The sequence below is a fragment of the Mirounga angustirostris genome, unplaced genomic scaffold (genome assembly GCF_029215605.1).
Source record: "Mirounga angustirostris isolate CCGP_5_RB_7025 unplaced genomic scaffold, mMirAng1.0.hap1 SCAF_10, whole genome shotgun sequence".
NCBI lineage: Eukaryota > Metazoa > Chordata > Mammalia > Carnivora > Phocidae > Mirounga > Mirounga angustirostris.
Window position 1 is genome coordinate 64,306,483 of NW_026991718.1, and position 16,462 is coordinate 64,322,944.

Consider the following 16,462-nt stretch of genomic DNA (forward strand, 5'->3'; position numbering starts at 1 on the left):
ACACAAAAATAAATAAATAAATAAATAAATCATCTTAAAGAAAGGGCAAAAAGAACCAGTCCAATGAATGGGGTTAATTAACTGTCCTAGGATTCACTTATTGGAAAAAAATGTTTAAGCAATTTCTCAGGACCCTGAGCAGCTCTCTGGGAGAGATGTTTTCCTTCTACAGGGCACGAGATACTGTCCTGAAGCCTGGAGCATCACCAAGGCTGATTCAAACCCAAGACCTCACATGCCAAGCATGCCATCTTCGGCCTGGGGTTCCGGCGTGTCTGGGAACTGGGGTGAAGGGCTGGCAGAGGAGGGCAGGCGCCGCGGCAGCGAGGGCCCTCGGAGGAGGGGGCGCAGACTCCGCTGCGCAGAACGCTCTCCCGCCCGGCCTGCAGCTCCTGGCTCAGCCTTTGCGCCTCCCTCAGCTTTCTCCTCCGCCCCCCCTTCGCCCTCCCCCTTTCCCTCCCTTTCTCCTCCTCCTCCTCCTGCCGCCGCGGCCGCTGCCAGACCTCGCCAGTTCAGACCCACCGGGCTGCCCTCCCCTGCACTCTCCCCTTGCTGCCCAGGCCCGGAGAGCAGCGCAGCCGCGCAGGTAGGAGCCCCTGGCGCGCCCAGTGCCCGCCGGGCCGCGCGCAGGGAAGTAAGTGGGGTAACCTCAGGGGTGCAGGGTGCCCGAGAACTGCCCCAGACTGTGCAGGATCTCTCAGGCAGAGAGGGAGGTGGAGGTGTGCGGTCTCGGAATGCGATCTGTCAGCGTGTGCGCGTACCAGGGTAACATCTGTTTGGATGGGCAAGTGTGTGCGCGCCGACAATCAGCCGACTGGGCTTTGCCCTTAAACGAAGTTTTGAAAGTTTCAGGGGGCTAATGTACGAGACTTAAGCCGCAACTGGATTCCACAGGAGCTGGCTAAAAGCGGGAGCGCAGAGCAGCTCCCGAGGCTGCAGCCTGTTAACCTAAAAAAGGGAACCTCACCTCCCCGGGGGAGCCAGGCCGGCCGCCTGGAAACTAGTACCTCGGGCTGCGGTGTGGTCCCCGGGTTCTGGCTCTAGGCAGCCCGATCCTCAAGGTAGCGTGTCGGGTACTAAGGGACTGATAAGGCACAGAAAATCAGACGCTTTGGGTTGCTCCTCCACACAACCTGGGGCTTTCACACAAAACGGCGCGCAGAGAACGGCATGGAAATGCCACTTTGAGGGTTTGTTCTGGGGGATATGAGATGGAACTCTGAAGGGCAGGTATTCTACTAGGGGAGGAGATTGCTCTTTGAGTTTTGTTTTGGTGTTTTGTTAAAAAAAAAAGTTTGAGGCCAAGGTAATTCATATTAATTCACAGGTATTTCTGCTGAGCTGTGCGAGGAACTTCACTAGCCGGAGGTGAGCATATAGGGAAAGCCTTAATGTTCAAGGAATATGAGATTTGCTAAACTCCACCTCCCCTCTGTGTGTGTGTGTGTCTGTATGTCTGTTTCTCTCTCTCATACACACACACGCACATACACACAAATGCACCATCTCCTTTGAAATTAATCACCCTCTATTCTTTCCCTTCCACCCCTTTCTGGAGCCTGTTGTGTAGATGCAGTATAAAATGCTGGCTGAATATCCTTTGTATATGTTCAGCGCAGCTGGATGGAGTAAAGTGAAATGTAATTCTGCAGCCCTTTTACAGTTTTTGGTGCCTCGTTTGGCCCAGGGTAGGTTGAGGAGGGGGAGGGGGAATGAGAAAGTAGATTGGAAATTGGGTATGATGGAACCTCAGCCTCTCCCTCCTGCCCTTCCCTGCTTATTACGGCACAGCTAAAGTTTTGTTATTGCCCTGCCCCCCGCAGCAATTGCTAAGCATCCGTTTGTCCTGTGTTTTCTTTGAGATTCACGATGTTGAAAGCCCTTTTCCTAACTATGCTGACTCTGGCGCTGGTCGAGTCACAGGACACCGAAGAAACCATCACGTACACGGTAAGGGGTGATGGAATTTGAGATAAGTGCGTTCAGCGGGATTCTGTGACACAAGGGAGACTTTATCCACTCCTGCCAGTGTATGTGGGCTGTAGGCTGTGGAGGGTAATAAATTAAACAACGCTTTAGTACGGTTCACATTTAAGGTTTGTTTAAATTGCCCGTGGTCTCTCCAAAAGTTCATTTAGATCACCATTTGAGATAGGGACCAAAATGTAATGATTTTTGCAAGACCGAAAAAGGAGACCCCTTTAAAACAAAAACCAAAGTAAGCTCCATGTTTCCAATACATCCAATACATTAATGAGGGTAAGGAATTGGAAAGCCTGGATTCCTATATACCTGCAGCTAAAACCAAAATTTGCAGAGTAAGACAGATCAAATAAGATCAAACATCACAAAAGCACATACATCATTTGTATATGTGACTTATGTTCTCATGAAGTGGCCTTTATTGAATTTATAAAGGCTATATATTCATTTATAGTATAACTGATAATTCATATAAATGCCCTTCAGGTAGAATATTTGTGCTACCAGGATGCAGTATTGGCTAAAGTGGTCCTAAAATGCATTGTGTGAAATTTGATTTTGCATTTTCTAATTAATTGCATCTGATTATTTCCAAGTAATATCTGATTAATTAGTTGATTGCATGGATATAACCAACGTATAATAAAATATTGAAAACATCATCTGACCCATCCCACTATCAGGAATGGGTATGGTGAGAACAGAGGGCAGTACTTACTTCACTTCCAGTGAGTTTGTTTGCACCTCGTTTTCTGTTTTCTTTTTTTATTTGTTTGATTTTGTTTTGTGTTTTCTAGTCTTTAACCGGTGTCATGAGGCAAGTGACATTTGTCCTGGATCACAATATGAAAAACATATTTTTCTACTTGCTCCCAATTTAAAATGAAGTAATCCTACTCAAAAGAATGTGAAAAATTTTTGAAAATAAAACTCCTAAAAGTGAGCTAATGTCAATTACTGATAATAAACATTATCTCACTTTTTGGTATCCTATTATCCCCAGAATGTTAGTATTCATCTGGAAAATGTTCCTTGTTGTTGTTCAGATCAACTATAAATCAAATAGGGTTTCACATAAATATTTTGTTAAATTAATAATAAATGTAGTTGCTTCCTCTGCTGAAGATAAATAAAGCATGAGAAATGAATACATGTGTTGTTTATCTTCAAATGAGAATGTTTTGTTGTTCAGGCTAAACTTACTACCTTCTTAGGGAGCTAAAGTTAAATTAACTACCCATTTTTATAGTCATCCAATAAAATATTTTATTGCTTTTACAATTGCTTGTTTATACCCCCTTCTCTTTGGTTCATCAACTAAATCACATTCATCTTTAGCAGAGAAAGATCCCTGTGGATTAAACACTAGAGTTTTAAACCACTAACTAGGGATCATTATTATTATAGCAGATTTTCCAGATATGACATCCTTTTTGTTCTAAAATTAGGCCTATTCTCTCTTGAATTGTGTATGCCTAATAATTCATGGTTAAAGAATAAGATGTAACTACTTTGTGAGTACCCCATTGTGGGGACACTATCTCCTTTCATTTTCACAGCAAAGGTTGAGGTAAGTGGTATCATCTTCCTTTCACCAATAGTAGAACTGAAGATCAGAGAGAGTATCTAACTTGCTGAAGGCCACACAGCCAGCAAGTGGTGAAGCTAAACTCAGTCTAGGCTTGTTTAATAGTAGATCCATGTTAAATGTACTGGAACTAAATACCCAAAACAATCTGCATGTCTTCTCTAGTTAGCATACAGATTATTCAGTGAACTGTCATTGCGCCTGGCTTGAAAGATACTTTTTGGAAGGTTGAGCTCATATTCACAAGACAGCCTCATATACCCCTTCCATTTTATTTTTTTTAAAGATTTTATTTATTTATTTGACAGAGAGAGACACAGCAAGAGAAGGAACACAAGCAAGGGGAGTGAGAGAGGGAGAAGCATGTTTCCCGCTAAGCAGGGATCCCAGGATGTGGGGCTCGTTCCCAGGACCCTGGGATCATGACCTAAGCTGAAGGCAGACGCTTAACGACTGAGCCACCCAGGCGCCCCTACTCCTTCCATTTTAAAGTTAGGGTCCATTCAGCCATTTATTTGCCAAGTAGCTACCATGTGCATAAGCTGTTCTTACCACCAGCAAAAGAATTCAAGGTTATTTGTTTACTAAGAAAATTCAGACCTTCACCTCAGGGAATTTACCCAGGGAAAATACTGTTGAGAACTACAAAGTTCATAAGCAAGTACAAATATTATAATTATGCTGATTATACAAGTTGCTAAAGATACAGAAAAGCAAGGAAGGAATGTCAGTACTGGCATATTGGAAGAGGTCGAGTTCTGTGCTGAATCTTGAAAGAAGTAATGATGTCAGATTAATCTAGAAAGGCTGAAGAGGCACCTGAATCAGAGAAAGTGACATGATCAAAGTCTAGAGATAAAAACAACCAAGACAAGTTGAGGAGATGACAAGCTTAGATGGGCTGGTGCTGGGTAGTGGGGGGAACCTGAAGATGGCAGAATTGGGAGTTGAGAGGTCTGCAAGTCAGTGTGAGCTCTTAAATGTAGGAGTAACATAATCAAGAGAGCAAGAAGGATTGTCATGGAGGCTGTGTGCAGCACACAGTGATATGGAGGACAGCCAAACAGCCTTGCCTATTCATGAAGTCAGGAAAGCTTATACCAATGTGGTAGATACAGAAATGGACACGAAGTCAGGAGAGCTCGAAAGAAAATAAGTGGAGAAGTCAGTGTGGATGTTACAGTTATAATCCGAGGTCCTAAGAAAGGTGGTGGTGCCTTGGACAGGTTGGAGAAACTAGAAAGAATTAGCTTAGGAGATAAAGTGAGTTTAGTTTTCGCCCTGTGAAGTTTCAGATATCGCTGAAATATTTAAACTGAGCTCTCTGTCTCCATTCAGCTATTTACTTGCCAAGCATCTGTTGTGTGCATAAGCAACTCTCAGCTCTATTAAAAAAATTCAAGTGTATTTGTCTGTTCACTCTACTTTTGCTCAATCTTTCCTGAAGCATCTTCCTCAAATCTGCATCTGGTCACATATTTTCCTGAGCTTAAAAATGCTTCAGGGAAATAAATAAATAAATAAAATTCTTCAGGGGCCTCTTATCACATATAGTGGCATTTCTCAAGAATTAGCTTATAGGCAACTTGTGTCAGAATCACCTGGGATGCTTGTTAGGAATTCAGATTCCAAACCTCCTACCCAGACCTCCAGAATCCGATCCTTTGGGTCAGCATTTTAACAAGCACCCTGGGTGACTCTTAGGCTTGATCATAAAGCTTGAGATTCACTGACATTCAAGGTAGGATTTGGTTCCTGCCTGTCCCTCTAACTGCATCCCCCCCACTCAGACTACTTGCAGCTCTTTCTCTCTTTAACAGTGTTGTACCTTTGCTCACGTGGTCCCTCATCCTAGGATTCCCACATTCCCCTGGAAAGAGCCTCTAGGGCCCAATTCACTTGTAGCCTCCCCCATAAAGCCTTCTCTTCCACCCTGTCATGCCCACACACAGCCCTGGGCAGAGTCCATCACTCTTTGCACATACATGCTTGTGTCACAGCACCTGACATCTTGCTCCAACTTGTCTACCTGTCTGTCTCCTCTTGTGATCTGTGAGCCACTTGAGGACAAGGACAAGGTCTTCATGACCTTTTGCATGCCCAGGGACTAGAATGGTGCCCAGTAGGAGAAGGTACTCAGCAGATGGTTTATTTAGTGAGTGAACTAGAGAGGACTGGTAGGAGTTAAAGCTAGGAGGCAGGCCAGGGTGTGAGTGGGAGGCTTGGGACTCAGCTGAACAGGAATAAGGAAAGGCAGGTGCTGGAATGCTCCAAAAGAATTGAGAGAGGAGGGGAAGAGTCAAGGGCTGAGAAAAGGAACTTGTTTTTGTTGTTGTTGGTGGTGGTGGTGGTAAAATTTATAATGTGGAAGAAGGGCAAATAAAGCAAAAGCGGTCATTCAGAGAGATTAGAGAAGATCAGTATTGAGACCGAGAAAAGAATTCTGAGACGGTGATGTGCACCTGTACCAAATACAACACAAGAGTTGAGGCAGCTGGTGATTGAGAAGGGAGCCCTGAAGTGGTCCAATGCACAGATTTGTAGGAAGGAAGGAGGGAAGGAAGGAAGGGAGGGAAGGAGGGAGGAAGGGAGGAAGGAAGGAAGGAAGGAAGGAAGGAAGGAAGGAAGGAAGGAAGGAAGGAAGGAAGGAGGAAGGAAGGAAGGAAGGAAGGAAGGAGGAAGGAAGGAAGGAAGGAAGGAAGGAAGGAAGGAAGGAAGGAAGGGAGAAAATCTAGGGAATGTTAAACTACCCATCTCATCATCTATCTAGGACTCTAGAGCAAGGATTGTTGCCATAGGAATGAAGCTTTTAGAGTGACTTCTTAGGAAGTGGATACACCAATTAACTGTCTCCTGGTCCCATCTTTGATGTTTTCTTCACAGCAATGCACAGATGGATATGAGTGGGATCCTGTAAGACAGCAGTGCAAAGGTGAGCCAACTTCAAAGACTTCCCTTCTGAACATAGCTTTCTGTCTCCATCTCATGTCACTCTTGCTGTCCTGTTTGTATCTATCAAAAAGGCATGAGCATATATTTACATGTTCAGAGTTCCCTCTAAGATCCCTGATTTATTTTATTGTCGACCGCAGATATTGATGAATGTGACATTGTTCCAGACGCTTGCAAAGGTGGAATGAAATGTGTCAACCACTATGGAGGATACCTCTGCCTTCCTAAAACAGCCCAGATTATTGTCAATAATGAACAACCTCAGCAAGAAACACCCGCCGCGGAAGGCGTGGGTGCAGCGGCCAATGCAGCTGCCACGTCGGGGACAGGCGCTGGGGGCGTGGCGGCCACCGGCATGGCAGCCAGTGGAGTGATGCCCGGGGGCGGCTTCGTTGCCAGCGCAGCTGCGGTGGCAGGCCCGGAAGTGCAGACTGGCCGAAATAACTTTGTCATCCGGCGGAACCCAGCGGACGCTCAGCGCATCCCTGCCAACCCTTCTCACCGGATCCAGTGTGCAACAGGCTACGAACAGAGTGAGCATAACGTGTGCCAAGGTAAGCATGACTTACTATGCTAATGAGAATGTTCTTGTCCAAGTGCACCTCATGGTGATGATGGTAACAGCTCACGTTTACCGAGAGCTTCCCACACGCCACACACTGTGCCGAGGGCTTTGCCTGAATTATCATTTAATCATGGCAAAAATCCTAAAAGGGGGTTGCTGCCTGTATGGTCCTCATTTTGCAAATGAGGAAGCTGCGGCACAGTGGTTCTCAATCGTAGTGGCACCTATCTACGGTCACTTGGGAGCTTTTAAAACTTCTCCATATCCAAGCCACACCCCAGCCCAATTAAGTAAGTCTGGGGGGGCGGGGGTGGGTGGGTGGTTCTGGGCATCCATATTTTTTAAAGCTCCCCACGTGGTTCCAGGGTGCAGCCAAGTTTGGGAACCAGGGGTCACACAGGTGCTGAGAGTAGAACTCGCTTTCAAACCCAGGCAGGCAGAGCCAGGGTCACAGCTCTCAGAAGGAACAGCCAGATTATTCATTCAGACTTTGAAATTGTACTGTCAAGCTACTCCCTAAATGTCCTCGTTTGGGTTCTCAAGCTTTCTTTTCATTGAACTTGCCACTGATTTATTTTTCTCACTGAGGAATAAAGAAATGGGACTTCTGTTTCTTGTTACCTTTGGGGGCATCTCCCCCACTCACATTTATATCTTTTAAGTTCTCATCTGAGTACGTTTTGCTTATATCTCTTGCACCATGGCACCATCTGCTTGGGTTTTTCTGTTTATTTTCACAAGGAGTACACACATCATTGTGTGTTCTAGAAACAGTAGACTCATGCTAGCAAAATGATAAGAATCTTGGGCTTTGAAGATGTGTAGGATATTAGCTAACTGGACTGTGCTAAGAGATTTTGTTTCCATTTTCCTACTTAGCAAACCCTTTCAGATCTGCCTGGTGTGGAGCTTGTTACTGAGCTGGGCCATAGGAGCCCCAGACTCCTTTTGCACTGCCAGGGGCTGACAGAGTAGATCCCATATTACACCACAGGTGCCTGGTACACATTGGCCAGTGGAAAGGGTCCAGGAGTTTCTAACCTTCTACCTGCTCATGAGTGAGGACAACAGCATCTGCCTCCCTCAACACTGAGGGGTTCAATCAGGACCACCTAACTGCTGCATTAAGTGAAAGAAGCATCTTCTGTTGCCCTGAGATGCTGCCCTTTATGTGCCAGTTTTGAGTTTTATCTTCTGTATGAGATAGAGTTCAAATGGCTTATATATGAAGGACACCCATCATGCCCTGACTTTTATTATTTTATATTTTGTGTTCAAATTTTTAAGTACCCCACATCAAGAGCTAACCCATGCCGTGATGGTGTCACTTTTCAGAGGGCGCATCATATTAGCATCTGTTTCGTGTTACTGTCATGAGTCAGAATTCCAATAATGATGATGAATGCTTCAGCATCTGCTTGATATTCCGATATTTAATTTAAGGATTATGTCAAAGAGATAGGCTCATGAGGTTACTTTATGTATATGTGAGTGAATATTGATAAAAAGTATCTTGAGTTTATTTAAGATAGCAACTTTTAATTGTGTTATTTAAATATATAGTTGGATTGGAAGGTTTGGTGGTATTTTTCCTGAAACTGGAAAGTTATGCTGAAATTTTTTTAAGTATTGACTTTTATATACCGAATTATTTTTCATGCTTCAGATGTATATTTTAATGGTACTTAGGATAAAAAAAAACAGATAAATGAATGGGTCATTTCCCACAGTGGCTTATAGTCTATCATTGATGATTGTGGTTGAATTCAAGAACAATGCCTAGAACTGAATGAAGAAGTTCTAGGATAGAGCATATTCAAGACTTACAACATTCATTGGTTATAGTAGAAACTGTATAATAAAATGTGAATAATAAAAATGAAATCCTATTTAATTTTTCTTAAAAAGATTTAGAACTACCTTACAAAATTACTTTTCACAGATTAAAACATTTGTAATTCTTCTGTGAGAACTTTTTTCTTTAGTTATAAGCTAAAACTATTAAATGCCTTGCTTACGATAGATTCTAAAAACATACTTAACTGATTGTGTGCACACAGGGTATTTCTAACCCAACTGTTCTACATAATTCAACCAATTTCTAAAACTTGGGATTGGGGTCTGTATCATTGAAAGCAGGGTTAAAAGTTTTTTGGATGACTTAAGGCTTAAGTTGGATTTCTTCCCACCTCACAATTTTGCAAAGTGCCCATAAATGTGGATTTACTTAATTGTTGATAAAAGGGGGTTATTTCATATGATAACAACAGGATAATCTGTCTAGGGAATCTGACTAACATAAGTGGAGTCACACTTGTGCCCGTTTATTATTGAGCTAATCAAACATGCAGTCCAGCTTCTTCTAATTGCCTGCAGATGCATGACATTCTCACTCCAGGCCAGCAGCACAAAATAATGTTTTATAACCAATGTGAAAGTGCGGGGACCTCTGCTTAAAACAATAATGTGCTCCAAGGACTTATATTTCTGACATCATTGTGGAGTTTGAAGAGCCTTCTGTTTTAAAAGAGATCTCCACTCCCTTTTAAATGTTTCATACTATGCCCAGTAATCCAAACACATTTACCATGGTTGCTGGATCAGAATAAATGAATGCCTGCAGATGAGTCATATCTGTATTAAAATTATTTCTTTTTTCCACATATATTTTTCAACAGGTACAGTTTATCATTACATAACCTAAAGCTGAGGACATTTTTTATGTAATGGCTGAAATTTGTACTGTGCTTCATTGTTAAAGTCAATCGTACCTTTGAACACACTATTACCAGTTACAGATGGCGCCTAATAATTTAAATACCAGTAGATATTTTAAGTGTATTCTATTTTATAAATATATTTTTAAAGATTTTATTTATTTTTAGAGAGAGAGATAAAGAGAGCAGGGGTGGGGGAGGGCAGAGAGAGAATCAAGCAAACTCCCCCTGAGCATGGAGCCCCACTCAGGGCTCGATATCATAACCCTGAGATCACAACCTGAGCCAAAATCAAGAGTCAGATGCTTAACTGAATGAGCCACCCAGGCACCCCTATTTTATAAATATACTTTTAACCAACTGTCTGTGTATAAACATTCAGTGAAAACATGATTTTTTTTTACTCCTTTTCATGTATTTGTCCAGAATTTTTCAATTTTGTTCAAAAGGAAGACGTTTAAAAAGCAACATTACATCCAAATATCAATTCACACTGAGGAAGTTTTTTCAGACAATTTTTGCCAACCATGGCTGATACTAGGGGAGCAATTTGCACTGAGAATTTCAAATGACAGGCGCCATCCTTGGCAGCTAGAAAAATTACATGAATATCATTTTATTGTCCCATACCTGGAGTCATGTATAAATAAAGGTTTAGAAATCATTTCTCTATGAGCTATCATCTTTGTAAAAGACAACAGATATTCATCTGCTCCAAAAGGGAGGTGAGTGAATGGGAAATATATTATAACCCATTAATGGATCACTTTATTTTTCTACAACTTTATTGCATAGTCTCTGTGTATCTTCCTCAAAGGCAATGGATTTCAAAATCACTAGTTCAAGTTAAGAAAGGATTTTTTAAAATCATATATAACTTTCTAAAAACCTCATTCTTGTAGAAAAAAAAATCATTTGGGAACTGGCAAGTAAGAAGAGAAAGCATCAATTGCCCAATTTGAAGGAATTTGTTTACTTAATTGAACTTAACAAAAAAATTAAACATAACGTATTTTGTATAGCTGATAATTAAGCCATTACTAAAACCAGTCAGGATTTACAGGTATCATTACTACATGTTGCCAAAGAAACTGCAACATGAAAAAATCAACTTGATGCAAATGCCTAATGAAGATGATTATGGAGCCAAGCCAAGTGCAGCACCTGGCTTGTATTATATAAGGTATAACTGAGAGATGTGAAAACACAAACTAGGGTTTCCAACTGTCTCTGTTTACCCAAGACTATCCTGGTTCAAAAACTGAAAGCCCCGCATTCCCAGAAATGCCTCAGTCCTGAGCAAATGGGTTGGTTGATCACCCTAGCACACCCCCAATAATGGAATCTCTTGCACCTCACAGCCAAGAGTGAGAAAGTCTCAACGTTAAAGCCATTTTTTCAGGTTAGGGCATTGTTTGTCCAGTGAAATTTGTTCTTTTAATTTGTTTTGAACTTTCAAAAACGAATCTTCACTGATTTTTAAGTACCTGGACATAGCCTTTCTTTGCCATTGTCAGGATCCCACTTGCCAGTTTGTCAATAAGCTGGTTTCCACATTGTTCTAGACTTTGCACGTACAGAATACCTAGACATTAGCACCTACATACTTAGATACATGTCATAACATAGATAGCTCATTTTTCCACATTTCTGCTGGGAAAAAATGTACCACACAGCCAAATTAAATATCATGCTTCAACTATAAAGTTTTGTCAATTTTTTTTTAAAATTAGCTGTATTTTAAGTGATTTCATTTTTATCACTATTATCTGTGATTCAGGAGCAACTAAAAAAGCTAAAGAAAAAAAATTGCTTTTTTATACAGCCTAAAGGAACAAAAAAAATTATGTTCAGGGTTTAAAAAGCTCTATGCTGTTGGGTATCACCTATTATCTTTTGCACATTTCTTTATAAACATAAGGATAACTAAAATACTATTTTGAAAAGGAAAGAAGTTATTATCTATACATCTACTTTTAAAAAGAGAAACTTGAACTAACATGTACAGATTCTCAGATGCTAGGGACGTCTTTCTTTGACTTCTTTCATTTGAAATTTAAATGATCTCATATCCAAAAGAGGATTTATAAATTATAGTTTAATCAAGTGGCTTAACATACCTGGCATTGTCATAACAAAAGAGCTTTCAAACACTACCCCCTTTTTTTTTTTTTGATCCTCACTAATGTCATTAGGGTTTCTCATTGCTTTGGTTAGTTTTGTGAGGAAATGCCTAATTTTTGTTATGTATAATTATACAACCCAGTGAAGAACTCTGATCTCAGAAAATAGATATCTTGCAAAAGGAAGACTATAATTGAGTAAATTATGATATTAACAGAAATGAATACTTCAAGCAGAAAGGAAAATGGGTATTTAGCCTGCTTACTGCTTTTCATTGTTTTTAATTGTTAATTGCCTTTGAGTATCTAAAAATTCTCTAAAGTCATGTAAATAAATGGGGGTCCAGTTTATAGGGATAACTTAATTACTTTTTAAATAAGCTGATGCAGTGCAATAGAAGTAATTGATTTTCTCCTGAAAAATCTAGCACAGTTTCGTAATTTACTTTCCCAAATACTATGGTCACTGAATGCCTAGTTCAGACATTTCTAATACAGGCGCCTGGGTGGCTCAGTCGGGGACTCTTGGTTTCAGCTCAGGTCATGATCTCAGGGTCATGAGATCAAGCCCCAGTTCAGGCTCCGAGCTCAGTGGGGAATCTGCTTGAGATTTTCTTCCTCTCCCTCAGCTCCTCCCCTTTCCTCACGCACAAGTGCTGTCTTGTTCTCTCTCAAATAAATAAATAAATCTTAAAAAAAAAGACTTATTTCTAATATACATTTGTGAACAGTATGTATATGTATCTGATTCATGCACACTCAAGAAGTGTCCTTAAAATTGCTTCATAAAAATTGAATGGCACCTATTTGAGGTGAAAGGATGGAAGAGGTCAGTATGATCACACTTCTGCAACAAAAGACTATGCTGTATAACCACGTAAATCTATGATGTCATAGAGTGTGGTCCCTAGACTAGAAGCATTAGCATTATCTAGTAATTTATTAGAAATGCTAATTCCTGGGTCCCGTCAGACCTACTGAATCAGAAACTCTGGGGATGACACCCAACAATCTATGTTTTAACAATCCTATGATTTTGATGGGTGTTCAAGTTTGAGAACCAATAACCCAATTTAACCTTAACATCAGAAAATTGCATTCAGCTACAAAAATCAGAGGGTAGGGTCATAATACTTTACATGGAAAATGTGAAGTAGGAAAAAGAAACCATCAAAAATATATATATTCTGTTTCTAGGATAGAATATTCTATTTTACTTCTCTCACCTTTCTTATTGTCATCACCAGTACTCTGATTCTTAAACATGAGCGGTCATGAGTCCTAGTTAGTAGGGTATGATATGTGCAGTCTAGAGGAAAAGGAAGCATCTAAAGAAGGAAACAAGAGACCTTGCATCTCTCTATAAACCTGCAAATGTGAAATACCATAGCAATCCTTAAACTGTCAGTTGGTGAAACTCTTAAGTTCTGCTCCGGCTATGGTAATGGTTGGTGCTAAGAGATACTCATACCTTCTATAGGCATCCCCCTTATGCTCACAGCACAAACTGGTGAGATGAGATAATACTGTCTGGAGGTTTAGTTCATGCAGAGTCACAAATGAGGACCTTGGCCTTAAAGCATCTTTCATTTACCAAAGTGATAGGAGACCCTTCCACTATCAGATGCCCAGCTAACATCTCATTCTATTTAGAGTCTGTGAATATCATCAGATATTAGAAGTGTTCCCATAGTGTCTTCTGTTCAATTTAAACTTGATCAAGGATTTATTTCTCATCAAAGACAAGATTCTCATTAACACTAATTAACACTTAATCTGTGGAATGAATTTCCCTCTCCCTGTAGCAGCAAAAAGAAGCAGATGACAGTAGCATTGCAAGCCTGGGTAACTTCAGGAATGTGCACTGGTTACTGGCTCATTATTTCTTTCTCCAGCAGAAAGTCTCAAACCGCACTCTTTGAAATCAACAAGTTGCCCCATTTGTAAGGATTGCCTTTACACTTGCTGAATTACTGGCACAATTCTATTCTTTGAAACCAAAGAGTAAACAAAATTTGTCCCAAATGTGTTTGATTTTGCACGAATGTACAAATAAGTAATTCATGCCACATCTGAAATCCATTAGCATGCTTCTTTTTCCAGGAGGTAACTGTAAATTGCACACTAAAAAACAAAACTGATCAAGAAAACTGCATTCAAATATTGGCAGAAAACCACAGCTGTCATTGCAAGCATTTAGCCACAATTTCAGGCTTGTAGCTTGAACCTAACTGATTTGTAAACATTTAATAAAGATGAAGTGAAGAAATGACATGAAAGGAAGACTGAGTGGCAAGATACCAGCAGCAGCATGGACAACTTATTGCTGTCAATTTCATATGACAACAGATTCAAAGGAGGGAGAGACAGTGAATCAATGTTATGTAAATGTGTACTAAATAGACTGAAAAACTTAAGATTTGGGCAAAATCAATTTTTAAACCTTGAACTACTTTTCAAATAATTTTGCATCTGTCCTAGTCAAGGGTACCAAGCAATACCACAAGTGAAATTGATCAAACAGAACACAAACGCATTTAGTTAGTGCTCAACAAACTCAATCAAGTTTGAGAACTACTTTCTGTTGTGAGGCATTTTGATAAAATCAAAGTGGAAGGAAGGAGTGGTCATTGTCCTTAGGGAACTTGGCATCATTGACCCCTCAGTTATCAAAAAGCAATAAAAGAAACCAACCACAGTCCAGCAAAGTAACACACGGGACATCACAACAAGTGCATAACCGAACTGCCAAAACTATCACCAATGTGTGATACAGGTATCCTTCCAATTTACTGAAATCTATATTTGGACAGAAAAAAAAAAAAAAAAACATGTCCCCAGAAATGTGGTCAAGAACAAAAGTTTGTTTCCTCCCTGGAATGGACCATTTTTAAAAAAAGATTTCATTTATTTATTTGACAGAGAGAGAGAGCTCAAGCACAAGCCACCGAAGCTGCAGGCAGAGGGAGAGGGAGAAGCAGGCTTCCCACCGAGCAGGGAGCCTGACTCAGGGCTCATCCCAGGACCTCAGGATCATGACCTGAGCTGAAGGCAGACATTTAACCACTAAGCCAGCCAGGTGCCCCTGGAATGGACCATTTAGAAGAGAATGATGAGGGGAAGTTGAGAGGTGTCATGAGGAAATTAAAATCCAAACAGTGGAGGAAGTAACCATAGTGTAGCCAAGCAGAATAGGTGAAAATCAGCATTGTGTTCCTTCTACCCTAGAATGGTTTCCCAGGAGAGTCCCCAGAAACAGTGTGCTGCTGATAGGATTGCTAACGAGGAAAGGCACAGGTGGAGGTGGAGGAAAACCTAATCAGAAAGTACACATAACGCTGAGCCACTACAGAGCAAACATCTATGACTGGTTCCACCCTCAGTAACTCTCCCTAGCAAAATACTAATATGTTCCTCCAGCTCTGTCTAAATTTCTTCCTGAACGGTGTCCTGTTTTATTTATTATTGAATAGACACTAAGCAAATGCATTTTTTTTTGTGCATGTGTGTGTGTTTAATTGAATAAATGAATGGCTTTTAAGCATCAGCTCAGGCTTACGGTTTACTTTGAGTTCTAAATCCATCCTTGTAAATGAGCTATTAAGTACCAAATATACAGATATAAGGTATATTTCCCAACTATATGTTATAGCCGGCGTTGGTGGTATAGTGGTGAGCATAGCTGCCTTCCAACTATATGTTATCAAATTTCTCATTAATAATTGGGGTCTTAGATACCTTGTTCCCATTTTAAGCTTAAGCAGCTTGAAAAGAGCTATAAAGTCTATTCTTTATATCCTAGATTGTTAGGTTTTTAATAAACACTGGTGAATAAACAGGTTTCTATTATCCCTAGAGCAAAACTAGTAACTGGAAATACTAGATTTTTGTTGTTGTTGTTACTTTCTGACAAGTCATTTAACTAGTGAATGCCTCTTTGTATCAAATATATAATTCCTCAGAAATCTAATGGTGAGTAATGAAAATACAGTTGTTTGGGGGAAATGTTAATATTTATGATATTTGAAGTGACATAATCATAAGGCTGGAAAATATTTATGTAAACCCTCTGATATTGTGAACAAGCTCAAGGCACTTGATAAAGCTCTCAAAAATAAGAGTAAGAAAGGAAGAAAGGATCAGAGCAATCCATCTTGTTCATTTTCCTCAACTACCAGCCAGAAATTATCCTTTTTAAGTCAACTTTGTTCAAATGCTGAAGGGTAGAATCCAGGAAAGTCACTTAGGTGGGTGTAGGTGACTTAAAGAAGTACAGTTCTGATCTGGTCCCAAGGTAGGAAGAGCTGAGTTGCTTGGGAGGTGAGAAGAAAATCCGTGGATCCCAGGGGCCCAGGAAGAAAGAACCCAGCTTCCTGAGGGCCCCTGGGGAGCTAATAACTAGCTTATACTTGAACTGTAGATGAAATAAGAGTGTCAAGTAGGGAATGGAACCAGAGACATCTGCAAAAGCTGTTTGTATAGCTTTTATGTATGTCCAGCTAAAATAAGAATCATGAGGAATTGAAACTGCCAT

The 16,462-nt window shown here is 40.6% G+C and overlaps 1 protein-coding gene across 3 annotated transcripts in view; it reads left to right on the plus strand.

Moving 5' to 3' along the window:
* Positions 1 to 417: 417 nt before the first annotated feature.
* The window catches only part of EFEMP1 (EGF containing fibulin extracellular matrix protein 1), a 59,048-nt gene continuing 43,003 nt past the window's right edge, over positions 418 to 16,462 (plus strand). Inside the window, exons 1-5 of one of the 3 annotated variants that reach the window (XM_045884963.3) lie at positions 418 to 586; positions 1,328 to 1,368; positions 1,863 to 1,950; positions 6,455 to 6,503; positions 6,664 to 7,077. In XM_045884963.3, the coding sequence (XP_045740919.1) occupies positions 1,870 to 1,950; positions 6,455 to 6,503; positions 6,664 to 7,077 (544 nt within the window). In that variant the 5' untranslated portion in view covers positions 418 to 586; positions 1,328 to 1,368; positions 1,863 to 1,869. Of the gene's footprint in view, positions 587 to 1,327; positions 1,369 to 1,862; positions 1,951 to 6,454; positions 6,504 to 6,663; positions 7,078 to 16,462 lie in introns of those variants that run through there. The other 2 variants (XM_045884966.3, XM_045884964.3) reach the window with 2 other exon arrangements.